Source organism: Aedes aegypti, chromosome 3, assembly GCF_002204515.2.
Source record: "Aedes aegypti strain LVP_AGWG chromosome 3, AaegL5.0 Primary Assembly, whole genome shotgun sequence".
NCBI lineage: Eukaryota > Metazoa > Arthropoda > Insecta > Diptera > Culicidae > Aedes > Aedes aegypti.
Window position 1 is genome coordinate 116,283,796 of NC_035109.1, and position 18,358 is coordinate 116,302,153.

The window sequence follows — 18,358 nt, forward strand, 5'->3', positions numbered from 1 at the left end:
CTTCTTTTTCTGCGATTGCTGAGTTTTTTTTCTTATTCCACTCATTGTGTACATCAATTTTGCGCAAACCGTTCAAGCTATCACATGAACATCTCAGCGAAAAACTATTACGCATGCATCACATCGAAGCATAAACGGCATTTTGAGTGAAATTTCATGTCAGCAAACGTAGCAGACATTATAAATAACTTGTCTTGTGTTTAGATTTATCAGCATCTTTGGAAAAACTGCTCCGTTGACTGAGATTTGTAATAATAGTTTATTTTGAATACAATACTTTTCACTTTTTCAGCCATACACGGAGAAAACGGAAAACCCATATTTGAGTATTTTTTAACTTACTTTTGAGTTATTTTTCTCTCCCCATTTCATTCGCTCCTTCTATTGTTGTCAGAGAGCGAAGAGCAAAACAACCCAAAAATCGAACCTTAGTGCGTTACCTCAAATTTGAGTAAGTGGCACAGTACTGGAAGTTGAGTTATTTGATCTGCCGGTTGAGTGAAAAGAACTTACCCAGTAGGTATTTGTTCGCACGGCTGCAAATGAAAACAACTTCTACCCCGTCAACCCAAAATTAGGTTAACGCACGAACCCCCGGAATTGAGTGGAATGAACTCACTTTTGAGTACTTCATTTTCTCCGTATAGAAACGATGGGCTGCATTTGACGTTCATATTTTTCCTCTTCGCGAGTCTCTCTCAGAGCATTAGCACTTAGCAGATATTGCCAACCAATAGTGATATGGAAAAAGTCAAGAGGAAAAACATTTTCCGATGATTTTTTCCACGGGGAAGGATGATATTGGCAATATTCAATTGTCAAAGTCACGTGATATTCATGACATTTAACAGCTCTGTCCAAGATGCTCTGGAGCCGATTGCGGTCTTCTTTTTCTGTTTTTGTTAAGTTTTTTTCTTATTCCAGTCTCTGTTTACATCAATCATGCGCAAGCCGTACTCACCTCTCACGCCGAGGACCTGGGATCGAATCCCATCCCCGACATAGTCACTTATGACGTAAAAAGTTATAGTGACGACTTCCTTCGGAAGGGAAGTAAAGCCGTTGGTCCCGAGATGAACTAGCCCAGGGCTAAAAATCTCGTTAATAAAGTCAAACCATCAAACCCTCACATGAACGTCTCAGCAAAAAAATATTGCGTTTGCATTACACCGAAGCGTAAATAGCATTTTGAGTGAAATTTCATGCCAGCAAACTTAGAAGACGTTAGAAATAACTAGTATTGTGTTTAGATTTATCAGCGTCTTTGGAAAAGCTGCTCCGCTGACTGAGCTTTACAATAACAGTTAATTTTTAAATACAATACTCTTCACTTTTTCAGCCATAAAAACGACTGGCTGCATTTGACGTTTCGTGACAGCGGAAACTGGGCTGCATATGAAGTTGATATTTTTTCTCTTCGCGAATCTCTCTCAGATACATACTATTGGTTTATGATTCTGTTCCAAACACTGTAGTGTTGTTTGATCCGTGCAAATAGTTATGAAAATGTCACAAATAACCTTCGGACAGACCCCACGGAACATCCTTATAAATCCGGAACCGATCGTCCGACTGAGGTTCCCATTACAGGTCACGAAAATTGAAAATGTTGACCAAAAAATTACGAAAATTTAGTTGTAAAGATAGGTCAGGGGCGCAAAGGTTAATGAAGATGCCCGAGTTACAAGGTTATCTAGGTAGATCAAAAGTGTTGCAATATAAGTTCATGAGCAATGTTTATTGCCACAAAGTTTCTGTATCCACGAACTCTGATGAAAACGGGTTTTCATATCTGTAGGCGTAACAAGCGAGCTCTTATTTTTCTGCGGTTACCGCCCAACTGATTGTTATCAAAACTAGGTACTTTGTGTATTTTTGTAAGGATGACATCATTTTCCATAATAAAATGATATTTGTTTGATATGTAACATTGATTGGAGGAAAAGAATACTGTTTAAAGCTTGACCAGAGACGAATAGATACTAGTACCGTGGTGAATCGAAATCCAGACAGTACCAATATCTGGACACTTCGGTGAAATTCATTGAATAAACGAAAAATATAATATTATTATATTTAATGTAACTCATATCTACACGTTACAACAGTTCCCAACTAGTTACAATCTAGTTACACCCGATTCTGTTTTTACACGGCTGTGCAAAAAAAGTTTCCAGACATTTTTTTTCCGCTAAAACCTTATTTTTGCATGGAACGTCGAGAAATGGTGTACGTTAAACAACATTTCCATAGCTATAGCCCGGACAAAACTTGACTGTTTGTATTTTAACACTTCCGTAGCATTGAATACTATCCAACTAAGGTTATTTGGATTGGAACTGATAGGATACAGATTGAGCGATCCCTTACCTCACTAAATCTTTTTTTTTTGCAATTCTTCTTCCCATGTTCCATGGAAAACAAACCCAAGAAAATCAGTCTCAACGCAACAGATCCTAAAAATTGCGATTTAAATATCGATGACACCCTTGTTTACTACATTAAAATCAGCCCTTAAGTTAGAGAATCACACTGATGGAGAGTTTGTCTTTTTAGTTATCATGTATAATAGGTAGTTGCTTAGTCATGCCGTTGGTTTTGTCTTTTTTACACCTTTGTTTTAGTAACTGAACCGTACTGCTAGAAAAATGACTCCCGCGGGAGTCCCGCGCACATCCGGCAATACAGTTCCTTCTCCCATGGTGATGAGTTGGAACCTGAGATAGAAAACGAACAGGTTGAGTAGATAAGTGGGGTCAGTCAACGACGGGGAGAGGGATTACTTTACTACTACTACAGACGACGACACAGTGACCAAAGTTTCGGTTCGATTTAACATTAGGATCACATTTTGGTTGTTTCATTTTGATTGGTCTCGGTACGGCTAGTGCTATTGATACGTTACATTTTTTTGGGGGGATTGGGAGCCATGGTTTACTTGCGGTACGGAATGGATTAGTATTTATTTCGATGTCTGATGGTATTCCGAAGTTTTAGTAAACCATGGTGCCAAATGAAGCAACTTTTGATCTACGCTAAGCTGGATGTTAATTACTATCCAAGTGGATTGTGCTTACTCTCTACGGTTTACTGTTGTTAAAAATCGAATTTGTGCGAGCGGGGTTCTAAAAAGTTTGCTTGGTTTGGTGTTGACAATTGATTAACAATAACTAACTGTGCCAAGTAACTTGTATCGACTCGATTGATTCTAGCTATAGCAAATTATATGTATTGTGCTAAGCGCCATCTTGCTGTGTAGTGCAAATGATCTTCAACAATCAGTCTGTTTTTGGGAATTCCACAATTCACAAGAAAGTGTTTCTGAGTCAAATGTGATGCAATGTCGTCTATCGATTCAAGTGTCTGTGTAGGTAGGGGTAAGCCACCGATTGGAGTTGTTCTTGGTACTACTAGCGCTACTACCACTACTAACACTAGCGGACCGCTGGAAAAGTCCGAGAGCCCGCTTGCGGCAAGAATTGAGCCTTCTGGAGCGGAACGGACTTTTACGGCCTCCGGTGGCGCCACCACTACCGCCAGGGGACTGACTCCTCCCTAATCGTTGTAGTTCGTCTGCTTCGTACTCTCCCGTTGAACCCTCCTCTGGTAAAAGCCCGATAAGCGCGGATGGTTCTAGCAGAGATCCTAGCGAGAGTTGGCGAAGCAATCGCTAATCTCATTGGTTCAGATTACCCTGGGCGTGCTGCAGTCCCGAGCACAGATGGAGCATGATAACACTCAGCGCCTGAACCCGCTCTTCGGATTGTCCGGCGAGGAATGCTGACCGGGTGGCATCCACTTGCTGGGTGTTACCGGGCTTTGTCTTGCCATCATCTGCGTTAAAAAATTGTTATATTAGTTTTGAGAAAAACTTTAATGTTTTAGAAGATTGAAGCATTGTTTACAAAAAAAAAACTGATCGAAAAGTAAAAAAACGATTCAAAAAGAAATATATTCAGAAGATATAGGTAGGAAATAAACTTACCTACACAAAAAACAAGGTTATGATCAATCATAAACGAAAAACAAATGCATATCAAATAATGTGGGTCGCTTAATAATCTCGGTGTAATAACTACATTTGTACTATAAGACTTGGTAAATGATTAAGGTAAAATTATTTATGGCACAGCATGATAGAACCATTAGAACATTTATGCTGGTATCTACGAAAATCACAGATGTAAAGCGAAAAATAAAATAAAACAGATGTGTTAATTGATACATTCAAGATATTATTGTAGGGAAAATACGTGACATACCGCAAACAGTAATGAATAATTAAAATATAATTCGAATGTCGTAATAGGGAACGGTCGAAACAAAGAAATTTCACTATACAAGTTAAAATTAGTATGGAAATTTGAAGGGAAATTGGAAACGTTGTAACGAGCTTTGACTGTACTATGCTTTTGTAAACATGGGTAGACTGCAAAGTAGCAATGGTTTATTTATTTATTTGGGTTTACATCAAAAGGTTATGTATAGTCACAACAATCCCAACAGCTTTAAAATAAAAAGAAAATACAGAATAATTAACAAAACAAACGAGACAAAACATTGAGTGTTCAAAAACGGTCAAGATCGTAAAATATTTTCATTTTTCTGATTGCATCTTCTTATGAATTTAGTCCTAAACTTAATCAATCGTAATCACAATAATGTTATTCGTTGTCTTAAAAATTCCTTCTGAAACAGTAAGCCTAAACAATAGCTTTTTTGAAACTTTACCTTTTGTCACCGCTTCTTTTGCAGCGCTCAACGATGACTGATTGAGCGTTTCGCAATCCAATGCTATGTGCAGCTTGGAAAGCTGGAAAGAGATTACCGAAAAAACCTACATGAGATACCGTCGCAGACACTCGGGGAGCTAGCACAACACCAATCGGAGGTACGCTCACCAGCTTGTTGATTCTCTCGGTCCGTTCGTCCGGTTCCAAGTCGGCGTAGATTGATTTGCTGGTGCTCTTGGCCAAGGCCATCAACGTATCGGAGGAACCGTACTCAATCAATGGTGCCGTCAGGTCCACAATCTGATCCATTTGCAGTTCCTTTATGTCTTCCGGTAGGCCCTCAAGTTTCTGTGCCACGATGGCAAATGGATTGGCGTTAACGTTCGCTAATGATTGTTTGCGAGGAGTGTGCTGAGGCGTCGGAGGCAAACTCTTGCTACTCTGGTTCAGTGCAGATACCATTGGTATGGAGAGATTGTTTGCTGAATTGACACGCTTCAAACCTTGTGCCAACAAGTCACTGAAACTCTGACGGTGAGATTCCAAACGGGATTTCGCCTGTTGCTGTTCTTCGACTATGTCGACGAAATCATCCACTTCAATGGTGGGAGATTCAGCTTCTGTGACGCGGAATTCAGGTCCTGAAGCGGACGCTGGTTGTACAACATCGCTTACCGTGCAAACTGTTGAACTCTGACACTTGTTGATGCACTTCTTGTGGCAACACATGGCGCAATCGCGGCATTGCACCGCATCCTTAAGCCAAATCTTCTTACCGCAATAGTCGCATTGAGTGGTCCGATGGAAATGGGTTCGAATGAAGTCGTGAGGCTGCATAGATTGCCCACCGGATGGCGGTTTGGAATCTGCACTGGAGTCTGTTTTGTCTTCGTCACCTTTATCGGTTGATCCTTTGCTTATGCTAATGAGCTTCATCTTTTTCATATTTTCTGTGCTGCTTTTCATTGACACTGGACTACTGATGGATGACCCGCTCCAAACAAACGATAGCAAAACGTCGCCGTAACAGTAGTTTTGGTCAAATCCGGATTGCATAGAGAGAGGGTGATTTGATCTGCAAAACAAACTTATTAGAAATCTTAAAAGTGTAATAAGGTCTCCTAGAACACGGGTAATACGAGGGTGTTGAAGGAATTCCATCGAAGGAATTTTTTTTAAGAAGAGTTCTATATGACATGTACCTATGTACATCCAAAACAAGAGCTTAAGCAAATTTTGTATAATGTCGTTCCATATATATAGAAAATTCAAGATTTTTTATACAGAAAATGTATGGTTTAATACAGAAAGTGAAAGTTTTCAAAACAAAAATCTATGATAGCTTTACATTTCTTGTATGTGCAATATTCGTAAAGTTTTTATGTAGAATTGTATTGAAAACTTGTAACCATTGGATGCATTTTCTAGCACCTCACATCATCAACGTATCCTTAGTTACATTCACTTACCTAAAACAAAATACTAACATTTACGTTTTTATATTAGTTATTGAAAATGTTGTGTCTGTTTTGCAAACCGTGACCTCCAAAAGTGCAGGGTAGCCAGTAGAAAGTCAATTTCAAATTTCCGGTTTTCTCCCGTTTTCCCCGGTATTTCAAAAATATTCCCGGTTTAATGATATGCTAAAAAACATTATTACGATTTTTTTACCATTTCAAACAACTTTTAAGTGCCGTAAAACGGGGTAACTTTGATAGTGCGAGTCCCACAATATGATAAACGAAATAAAAAAGTTTCTGTTAATCAGTAGGTAAAACGAATGCAAAAGTAAAGACTATTAGTATGACACTTCATGTCAAAGCTATTTTCGTTGAAATCTTGTACATTTAAAGATATACATGCAAATATTAAAAATTTAGAAGATTTTAGCATTTATAAAACGCTTACAAACAATCTGTTCTACGATCACTATTTCATTAAGTCATAATGAGTTCGTCACTTATCCTTGACAGCCTAGTTGTAGTAGAACATGAATTCGGTCTCAAATCTCTTAGCGAAAACCATTTTTACAATCTGGGACCATTTTTGTATTCTAAGTCAGAAATTTCCATATAGCTTTTAACACCTAGAGGTATGCAACGCCCTATAAATGTCCCGTAATGCATTCAATTTTGTTCGATTGTCAAACAGTCGTAATAGTCTATGCGAACCGCTTGAACACCATCGGAAAGGATAACAAGGGTTGGGGTAGGGTTAAAGGAATTGGAGAAGATTTGACACAGTAATGCGATTAATGCTGCAAAATGTAAATGTGCTGAAAGCAATTTAATTTGAGTTTTGAAGTTTGATTTGAGTTATTAAAATTCCAAATAGATCGGCCATTGCACAAGTAAGAAAGAATATGCCGATCGCTTTCTAGAAATTTTACAAACAACAAAATAATAACAATGTGAGAGTGATGCTAAGGGCTGCTGATGGCACGATGCGACGCTCTAGATGATTTTGATACTGATTAAAAATTACTATAAACAGCTCAATTCAATCGATGGTGATAACAAACTTTATCTGTTTTTGAACTGATTGACGATGCTGATTTATATAAAAAAATTTGATATTATTAGTTCATTTGTTTGTGTGATCTAGGAATTAATAATGGAAAAAAATTACTTACCCTTGATGATAATACTTCCCTGACCAAAAATATTCTATTTACCCTTTTCGAAGCTATTCTATTCAGGTATCCATTTACTGCTTACAATCCTGAAATTATTCTTATTGTGCATGCTCATGCATTATATTAGTGATGCTCATAATCATGCAACAGATAAGAAGGAGAGAAAAAGAGAATATAGGAACAGTGATTAGTAATGAGTTAATTATATGTACCTAGTTTTGTTAGAATTATAAACAATTAAACAGTAGTAATGAATAGCTTATAAAATGACTTTGCAGCATAGCTGAGCTTTTCGAATCGTAAGACCGATGAATAAAAATAATTTGTTTCGAAAATATCCGCGTGGTCTTCTAGTGCCCCTATTAGATAAGAATCAGTCATAAACATACATACCGAATGCTCGCCATGACCCAATGACCAACATTTGTATATGTATAGCTTTAGTTGATGTGGCTTGTCTAATAAATAGTTCTTTCACTCATTGATTGTCTTCAAAACCTTGTCAAGTATAGAAAATTGATTTTATTTCATTTATTACTATATTGAAGCTACATTGTACTTATTAAGTATTAGGTATTATTTTATGTTTTTATCACTATTGATATTATCAAGGCCAGAATTCCCAGTGAGTGAAGAATTTTATAGTACTAGAACACCATAGAAGATCGCTAAACATTACCTAATCATGGAACGGCTTTTTGCTCTATTATTTTAAGTAGATGATATTGATCTCCCTTTGCTCCTATCCGCAACCCGGTGCACGCGCTCTGTTGGGTTTCGAAAACCTCGGAGAAGATTACAAACCGTCAATTGCATTCCCAATTACTACCCCACATTGTACATTCAAGGGTCTGATTGTGCTCCTAACCCACCCTCAGTTCGTAATCTTCTCACCAGTTTGAAATTTTATTTTCCCGAAGTGAAAGTAATTTTTATGAGTGATAGCCTAGTGCCAGTGTTGATAGACTCACACTCAAATCTCAATCATTACGCTCTCCCGTGAGAGCAAACTCATTATAGATCTGCTTCGCAAATCTCACGCTTGACATTTTGATGCAAAATCAACTCAATCAGCTCAAACCGTAAAAAATGATTCAGTCGCAAAACCCGGCAAAAACTCGTTAAACCCGAATATTGTTGTTTACGTTAGAAAGGATTGCTTTACAAGACTAACAAGAAATTGTTGCCGTGTGTGAGTAAACTGTGGAAATACGAGACAATGAGTCTGTGCCAACTCATCCATGATTTTTTGACTGGTGAGTTGCGTGATTGACAACTCACATATGAAAAATCTCAAGCGTGAGTTGTGAGAAATTGAGTTTTTCACAACACTGCCTAGTGCAGCCCAACTGCATAGTACAGTAGTTTAACCAGAATCTTTAGGTCAGAAGATAAAATTTTAATTTTGTAATAAAAGGTTGCCATTGCTTTGAAATTCACCCAACATCTAATCAAAACTACTAACAATAGCGATCAATTATCAAAATTCATCGCTCCCTGGAAAATAGAATCCCAAGCCCAGAGGTAAGGGCAACCCAAAATTACTGTAGAAAAATGTCCTATTTCCAGCATTTCCAGCCTTCAATGACACTAGTGATTTGGAAAATTCGTGCACCCAACATAGGTTACTTGATGAGATTCACGTTTTTAAACTACTGTACTAGGAAGAGCCACGTGAGTTTCTCGAAATTCAAGCCTACTATTATTACCATTCACAAACACTGGTCCCAAGCTGGGGGATGCGAACTGGAACTCAACAAGCAGCCAGGCTGCTATCAATCTTAAATTTTCGTCAAAATGATCTGAGTGTGCCTAGAAATGTACGGTCATGTTTTCGACACGCTAAGAAATGTTATATAATTTATATAACACAAAGATCACCAACTCTTAAGAAAAGTTGTACTTGGACTAAATTATGCATGCGTATTTTACAACTTTTCTGAAATATGTTTCTAACTAACATACGACTAGCAAATTTCTGATTAAGTATGTTTATTGGGTTAGTTGCCTACACCGAAATGTTGATGATTTGTGTGAAGTATTTTAAGGGTGCACTTTTACTGTGGTTTTCGGCGAGACAATCAAACAAACAACGGTTAGCACTCCTGGAAAAGTTTGTGTTCAATTTGAACAACCTAAATTTTTGAGTCCGCACCCCCTAGGTCCCAAGTAATGGGACTGGTATGCGGGTATATTTGTGTTTGGCAAGTAAAATACTCGGATAACGAGTCTCATTGGTTTGTATCTTATATTTTGACATGAAAAATAACCATTTCAACTGTATTTTCATTGTTAAATGTTTTATAATTCTTCAAATATATTGTGCTGAGTGATGTCACCACGGTTTACTACTTTCAGCAGCGGCGAAATGAGAACATTCGAAAATATGTTTAGAAGCGTTGTTCTCCACATGCTGAATTTTCTAATGGGACTGTATTGCGAGTATGGGCAGAGTATTTGACCATAGCTTTGCAACTTTTTTGATTTTCTTTTTTTTTATGGTATTCAGTTGGAGCTGCCTGACAGCTTAACTTGTCAAGGCTGAACCCTCGGTCTGGCTTTTGCCAAGTTTCCCCTCTACCAGGACCAATACTCAGACGGACTAGGCAATGGCGCCCACATGAACACTGCTTTTTATTGATATTGTGACGTGGTAGTTTTTGAAAAGTACCCATATTCCCTTGCTTCTGAGAAAACGAAGCATTGTGAAAATCAGCAGCTCCATTCGAATTTGCAAAAAATGCCAAAATGTGATACCACCACTACAGGTTACGCCTTTGGTTTCCATCATATGGGCTAATGAATTATGCCCTCCCATCGCGGCAAGGTCGCATAACCAAGGGGAGGGAACTTTTTTGATTTTCAATACAAAATTTACAAATTTAGAGGATTAGTTCTGAGTTATTTAAGAACAGATTTGAATAAAATGTGCAAGTTTTTCCGACATAACTTGAATTTCAATATATTATATTTTTGAGTGACGTTTAAACACGAGTTTAAAAGCAGAAAGCGTTTCATTAAAGAGAATTTTTGACTAATTTTAATAATTGGCATACTTAAAAATGGTAGTATCTTCAAAAAAGTTATAAACTTGGACAAATTTGCTTAATACAGGTTTTGTGTAAAGCTTTCATATTTTCAGGTAAATCGTTCATAATTATTCGTCAAGGGGCCTTCCTTAGCCGAGTGGTTAGAATCCGCGGCTACAAAGCAAAGCCATGCTGAAGGTGTCTGGGTTCGATTGCCGGTCGGTCCAGGATCTTTTCGTAATGGAAATTTCCTTGACTTCCCTAGGCATAGAGTATTATCGTACCTGCTACACGATATGCGAATGCGAAAATGGCAACTTTGGCAAAGAAAACTCTCAGTAATAACTGTAGAAGTGCTCATTGATCACTAAGCTGCGAAGCAGGCTTTGTCCCGGGACGTAATGCCAAGAAGAAGAATAATTATTCGTCAAAAATTGCTCTTTAGTCAAATTGTTATTACTTTCGACATCATTATTGGTAAAATTATGTAAATATATAATAGAATCCAATAACTTAGGTTATGTCCGATATGCTGTGAGAATGTCATTTGAATCGGTCCATAAATAACTGAATTCTAGTTTATCGATGTTGATCGCTAAATCGTCATATAAACTGGCAAACGTGCATGCAAGTTGACTGAAATGATTAAATAATGTATTTTCAACAGCCAATGTCAGCCAAAACTAAACGTGCTATGCTATAATTATGGTATTAGCGGAATTTTGGTGCTTGAAACTGTACAGATTGGTGTTCCGCAGTGTTGATCCAATTAGGTCGAACTTTTGCCCTACCTTGCTCTAGGCAAAATCCCATAAACTGTGGTTTTCTTATACCGCTTATTTAGTGGCGATTCCTAATAAGCATAAAACTTTCAATATGGACAAAAAACACTAAAATAACTTCGAGGATTATTAGAATGTTTTATGTATGTTGGAAAAAGCGTTACGCGTTTATAATGCGGCCACTTCAATTTGATTTTGCCGTAAATAACCAAATTATAACGCGTAACGGTATATCCAAAATACTTATTTTCTTAGCACAACTTTATGGGTTGTTGAAATCAAAAATGAGTTTAATTTTAATATCGATTCTCAAACGTTATTGAGATAATCTAATATATTCCCAAATCTACACATTCAAATATTCTGTTGCAAATAAAATGGGAATTCGTGAAACTTTTAGTCGAATAAGTGAGTATTCTACTTCAATTTTCAATAGCGATAAAAAATGTACTTTACTAAATAATTACAATCAATGCACAAACTCCAAACTTTCTTGTTTCTTTTATAGTGAACGATTGACAATTTTCTTGAAAATTATCCTGCACATCACATTCAATTTTGTTTATAAATATTTTTTATTGTTCATTGATGCTCATACAAATTTTTAAACTGTACTTTAGATTTGTTGAAATTTATTAACTGTGCAAGCACCTCAAGCAATGAGATAAGAAAAAATAAAATAAAAGAGAAGCTCCAGCTTTCAAAACTCAAATAAAACGTTGGATTTGACATTCAACAAATGATAAATTTGAAAGCGTTTCATCAAAAATTAGTGTTTTCTGAACTGTTAATGTTGAATCAAATTTTCTTACTAATCTTAGCAAAAATATCCATATATTACCAATGGTAACAATTTTAAAAATCTGCTGTTAACACATTTTTTTTTTAATTTCATTGTGTCAAAAACCATTTCACATAAAAAAATTTCAAAATTTACAGTGGCAAACCAAACAATCTTTGCAAAAATAGTATTGAATGCTTTATTTTGAGTCAATCAAATAAATACAGTAATCATACTTGGATCTTTTAAAGACACCAACACATAAATGCTTCAAGTGGACAATTTTGTCCCTTGAAAGAAGCACCACTTTAGATAAAGGACCAGAATGCAACGCCCTGTGACACAATCGAAAAACGCTCCTCATGAAAAGTTTTCAGGGGTGAAGTGGGAATCGAAGTAACACTCCTCAGCACAATGCATGACGACACTAATCGCACGGCCTTGAATTCCAAAAAACAGTTCAAGTTCAAAAGTTCTCGACAATGAATGTTCAAATGACAGTATTTTCATCGACTGGCTATAATCTGCTTCAATGTCGTTGAAAAACGATTTTTTTAAAACGAGCCTCACCATTATTTATATCCGAAATTTTGAAACATTTTCTCAGATAATGAGAAGGTTTCAAATTTATTCATGAGTTAACTTGCGGCGCCCCTGAAGAAGTGCTACGGCGCACCAGGGCGCCGCGGCGCACAGTTTGGGAAGTACTGCCCTAACGTCAAATCTACCTGTTCTACGTATAGAAATGTTTCAATTTTTACAACCAATGCGGATCTACTTAGTAGAGAATGGTTTAAATAGTCGATTTCAATCATTTATCTTTTGAATTAGATAGTAAATTTGTCAAAATATCAATTTCTAGTAACGTAGAACAGGTAAAAAGTGAGGTTACGACGCCCCTGGCGCTTATTACCGTGTTGTAGGAGACTCAAATGTAGGTACCGTAATCCGGGGGTAAATTGATCACTGGGGCGAATTTGATCAGGTCGGTACTAAAAAACATTTTCTCCCAAGGATGTTGAAAATGTCGTTGGCACCACAGACATTCCATGTTTTCTAGTTTATCGTGTCTAATGATGATTTTGAACTATTTAATTTTTATTAGGGTTAGTTTTGCAAATATTCATACTTTATGAAGGTGTAAGCAATACAGTTGGAAATGTCGGTGCTAAACAATCCTCTGGTACTATGCCTACATTGCAACTTTGAGTGTTCAAAATGTTGTGTAAGCTTAAGCATGAACTACTGAACTCACTTCTGATATCATACATCATAGCAAGTATAGTGTTTTGCTCAAAAAACCGTTTATGCTCAATGAATGTGCTTATTTCAAGGGAAATTGCCTACATTTAGGCGTATTAGGCAGATTTTCAAAGTTTAATTTTAGAATAAAATGATCAAATTCTCGAGTTGTAAGAATTTTGACATCATTTTCAGATTCAGGAGACCCAAATTTAGTAGATAGGGAAATTTTTCATTCTAAAATCTGCTTTGTTATATAGTGATCAATTTCGCCCAATGTGTCATTTCAATTTTTTGATATTAAAACTATTTTTATGATATGTTAAACAATGTTTCATGAAAATTCGATCATATTAACTGATGAATATCAATGGAGTACTGATTTTGTCGAAATTTATTTAACAATACTTCAATTCCGAAGAGTAACCCAACAAAAAGTTGTAAAATAGTGATCAATTTGCCCCCGGATTACGGTATGTCGAATTGAATCAATAGTACTTACACATCAACTGCTTCCGGTGGCAGCAAGGGATATTTCTTCAGGTGATGTCCCAAAAGAGATTCGTTACACTCTATCAAAATACTGTTCATAGGAATATTCAAATAACCTAATAACCGATGCTCATCGCTGCTCTTCCCGAAAACATTGACGTTCAGGTAAGAGAAATTTTCCATCAATTGGAAGCTGCACAGATCCCCCATTCGGATGTACGAATTGAATTCACAGTCCATCGACGAATGTTGAGGAAAACCATCTGTAGTGCCTTCGTTTTGTCGCTTCACAGGTGTGGTTTCCTCCTTTTTAGGTTCTTTGGAGGCCTCAGACCGCTTGACAGGGGTTGTTCCCGGCGTGTTGGACTGACTGGACTCTCCACCGCTATCTTTGGAATTTTTACGTGATAATTTTGGTTTTTCTTTTCCGCCGCCAGTGGAAATCTGAACCGATTCTACATTTTTTGTGAATGTAATGTTTAGATTGGGATCTATTTCCTCGTAATCTTCGAGATCGTCAAGAAGGCCGTCGTTCCTGATTGTGCCAGGAACGATCCGTTCGATTCTTAGTATGAACATCGGTCTGTTCAGAGCTTTAATGACTTTGGCAACCTGGTTGATGGTGTTGACGCGTTTCCCCTGAATGGAGAGTAGGACATCCCCTCGCTTCAGTTCGGCCTTCGATGCGGGAGTGTTTGGAATAACGGCTTCAATGACGACCAGTTGATCCGATTGTTTGAATACTATACCGATTTGTTGGTTTTTGGCCTTATGAATTTCCAAGTCTAATGAAACGATCAAATTGTTGTCATCCTGTTGCCTTGCTAATACCCAAGGTATGTGTGCTAATGTGACCGTGCAATAAACGTGGGATAATCTGGTTGGGGCATTCAATCGAGATATTTCCTCCACAATTACTTCTAAAGATCCATTGGGTGTGATTTCATTGAGATCATAATCTTCTTCTACACGGTTGAAGAACGGTTTATATCTACGAAAAAGGACACAATTTTTAGTTATTTAAACAATTTGAACACAGTGATAATGATGCAAATACCTTAGCTTATAATTTGGCAAGGTGTGTTTCCGTCGAATCGCTTTGCGAATTTGGTTCGAGATCAGGCTCGTCACGTTGGACTGCATTTGGCGACCCTGGAACTGCGATTGGACATCTAAGTCAACCGTCGGATCGCCTACGAAGCTCAATGACCAGTGTGTGTACGGTTTACGCGTGAACTGTAGTCGAGCGATGCCCGACACTTGTTTCACTGGATAATGAAATAAATATCATACTTTCTGCTGTAGTCTAACATTTTGTATGGAAAATCGAAAACTGTTGCAATTGTATTAGTTACTCAAGTTGAAAGCGACTAGTTGCAACCCGAATAAGCACAAGATTATATTTTTACGATTTTTTGAAACATACCTCTCACCGAGAGTGATCCTTTTTTTCCCAGTACCATATCGGCATCGATGGACAGCCGGAAATGGCCAACGTAGTGCAGATCTAACAGCACATCCAAGCTTTCGATGTGGGCTTCGTCCGGATGAAGCTCGACGTTGTGCATCCGAAAGTTCTTAATCTCGGGGAACTGACTTCCCAAGTCTAGGTCTCGAATCTAAAATGAGAAAGTTTTAACATTATTTCATTTTCCACGACACACATTGAATGTTTAATGTCAACAGCATGTAGCACCTCCTTACCGAAAGTTTGTCGAACAGCTTGCCGGTGGTTGTTTTGCTAATCAGTTCATCCAGTTCAAGCGAAAGCTTCCGGTGGAACCATTTGCGGACCCGGTTCGAGTGGCGCAATTCAAAGTACAAAAACTGCAGAATCAAGTTGATGGCCATGATGGTTGATTTGCTTTCGGCGTCCGGCGCTTTGATGTTGGCCAGTAGCGTCTGGAAATGGCACGGAGAATAAGGGAAAATCTCAAGTGAGAATGCATTTATGTTTGGTTTGCAAAGGGAAACTGTTTGCCCTGTAGGTAAAAACGATTTCAGAATAACAGTAGAGCAATTCTCGCTGAAACCAGGCCGCCATCGGCATATATCGCCATAATTCCAATTTTATGTCACTTATCGCTAGTAGGGAGCCGGATCCTATTCTTGGCATTTTTGATTCACTTCGGCAGTTGGTTTTTTTTTTAAAGCTACTGAGCTCATATTTGGTCACAATGTGCGTCGTATTAAAGTGCTTCTTGTTGCAAAATTCCAGATAATTCGGTCAAGAAAACCCCCCATGCCAAGGTGAATCATGGAAGTGCCCAAGTAGCTCTGTACCCTATATGCTAAAACTAGAGGGAGTCATCTCGGTTTACTCAAATTTGTGGACCCTTCGTAGGCCAGGTAGTCAAAAAGTTTGCAAAAAGTCCATTTTTGATAGATTAATATCTATCAAAAATGAGCTTTTTTTAAACTTTGTTCTAGCCCGCCCACAGCTAAGAAACTTACTTCGGAATCGATTTGATGTTTTCCAGCATAGACAACCAACTCAAGGAACACTTAGCGGAAATAGTAAAAGTTCGGAAGACGATTGACAAGGGGATGACTTACGATTTCAATTCAAAGGTAACAAAAGATCAAACTATTGTGACGGCGGATCGTTTTACTTACTAATGACGATGGAGAAGTCTGAGTCAGAAACTGATGAGCAACAAAATTGTAAAATGGTATTGGAGACGGGAGCGTAAACTTTGAAAACTATATTCAGTTCAGCAACCTTGGGCTCTCAAAGTCATGCCGTCATGAAGGTAACTTTTCAAATTATAATTATCGCACAAGTCATGAAAAGTTTGCCAATGTCGATCTTGCTTGCGCCCACACTTTCGTAAGATATGAACCCTGCTGCAGGAAACATCCGTCGTTAGTGCAGAAAATTGCCCATTTGTTCATCCTCTACTCAATTGTAGTGATTACACACTCTCTCCCATCACCAAGCCGTGCCAACTCGCCGTTCAAAGTCAAAATGTGCCTTAAGGTAGCCCATTTTTAAACAATATTTTGGCAAAAGCTTTTTTAAAAATAACCTTTTTCTGCAAATCCGAGTTTCAGTTTTCCTTGGTATACTTTTTTTGTTGACCAAAAAGACTTTGGGAAGGTTACTAAGATTTTTGTAGTTTGTAGATCATTCTGGGTCACCCTTGTGCGCCATCTTTACTTATCAATGCCTCCCCCCGAGGCACGTGGAAACGACCCAAAGAGAGAAAAGTTTTCCTATGAAATCAAAACAAACAATCAGGTCAAAGAGAATGTCGGCAAAACGAGGCCGTTTCGTCCTGTTGCTGCTCCCGCGCCCAGTTGCCCATAGAGAACCATCTTTTCCTCCAGTTATGGCTATATTCATTGTGCCCACGCCGGAATGAGACCTTGGTGTGGTAACTTGTCAACAGGGAGCATTTAGAGACCGGGCCTCGATGAAAACATCGACAGAATCATCCATCAGTGATAATGCTTTGTCAGTCGTTTGATTGTGCTGATTACTTCTCCTGTGTGGATTGCAGTGATGGTTGACTGGTTATATGTTTCAACCTTTGGATCAATATCAATATAAGGAACAAAAAGCTAAAAAAAAAGTTTCAACGGTTTTCATGATTTTTCATGAAATTTCTACTTGAAGTATTGGACAAAACATTTGCAACTTTTTCGATTTTCCATACAAAATGACCAACTTTGGTAAGCAATATCTCAGTTATTTATGGACCGACTTGAATGAAATTTCTACAGAACATCAGACATAACTTGAATTTTAACATATATTTTTGAATGATTTTTCCAATCACAAGTTCAAAAGCAGTACCCGGGTAGAGGTGAATAACAAAATAATGGTAAAATAAGAACAAATTTTGCAATCATATCTAGTTTAACCATTATTATGTTTTTAATATATGACATTAAATATCTCATCAATAGCAAAATATACAATCATAGCAAAATTTGTCATTGATATGTTATACTTGAAATTTATGTAATAACTAATCAATAACAAAATGTACTATCATGGTAAAACTTGTTATTTGTGCAAAAATACTAAAAACATTAAATATCTAAAGAATAGCAAACATCACCATTATAGTAAAACATGTCATTATTTTGATATTTGAAAACATTCTTTAAATAATTCATGAGACCAGCCAATATCAAATTTTGCCATAAAATAGCTCATTTTACTATTCGTATGATATCATTAAAGATTCAAAAAGCTAAAATTTTTTAGCAGGAAAGCGAGAAGTTTATTTTTCAATCATGCTAAAATTAGATATTAAAATCAAAGAACTAAAATTACCGTTGTTTTGATCTACGCGTGAATAGCTTATTTAGCTATTATTTTGTTATCAATATCAAAATAATAACATATTTAGTTATTTACGGTTGCCCAAATTTTTGCTATTATTTTGTTATTACAATGGCAAAATATGATATTATTTAGTTTTTATGCCATACAAACTTAGTTATTATTTTTGTTATTTTATCTCTTATTTCAAACAAACAAAGAATAAATTTTGCTATTCAAACATTCTATTTTAATGGTAAATTTTGTTATTCTTTTGCTATTCTCCTCTACCCGGGTAACCGTTTGACTAAAGTGATTTTTTGACTATTTTTTATAAATGACAACTAAAAATATTGACGGAATGGCTTCATGTATCTTTATCAAAATTGTA

General features: G+C 37.1%; 1 protein-coding gene across 4 annotated transcripts in view; it reads right to left on the reverse strand.

Annotated features, from left to right (window-relative positions):
* Positions 1–1,421: 1,421 nt before the first annotated feature.
* Positions 1,422–18,358, reverse strand: part of LOC5564357 (PDZ domain-containing protein 8) — a 59,513-nt gene continuing 42,576 nt past the window's right edge. For 3 of the 4 annotated variants that reach the window (XM_001648644.2, XM_021855000.1, XM_021854999.1), the window contains exons 3-9: positions 15,399–15,596; positions 15,121–15,313; positions 14,752–14,962; positions 13,705–14,685; positions 4,902–5,808; positions 4,732–4,813; positions 1,436–3,834 (exon numbers count right to left, since the gene is read on the reverse strand). In XM_001648644.2, the coding sequence (XP_001648694.1) occupies positions 3,677–3,834; positions 4,732–4,813; positions 4,902–5,808; positions 13,705–14,685; positions 14,752–14,962; positions 15,121–15,313; positions 15,399–15,596 (2,730 nt within the window). In that variant the 3' untranslated portion in view covers positions 1,436–3,676. Of the gene's footprint in view, positions 3,835–4,731; positions 4,814–4,901; positions 5,809–13,704; positions 14,686–14,751; positions 14,963–15,120; positions 15,314–15,398; positions 15,597–18,358 lie in introns of all 4 variants that reach the window. The other variant, XR_002502668.1, reaches the window with a different exon arrangement.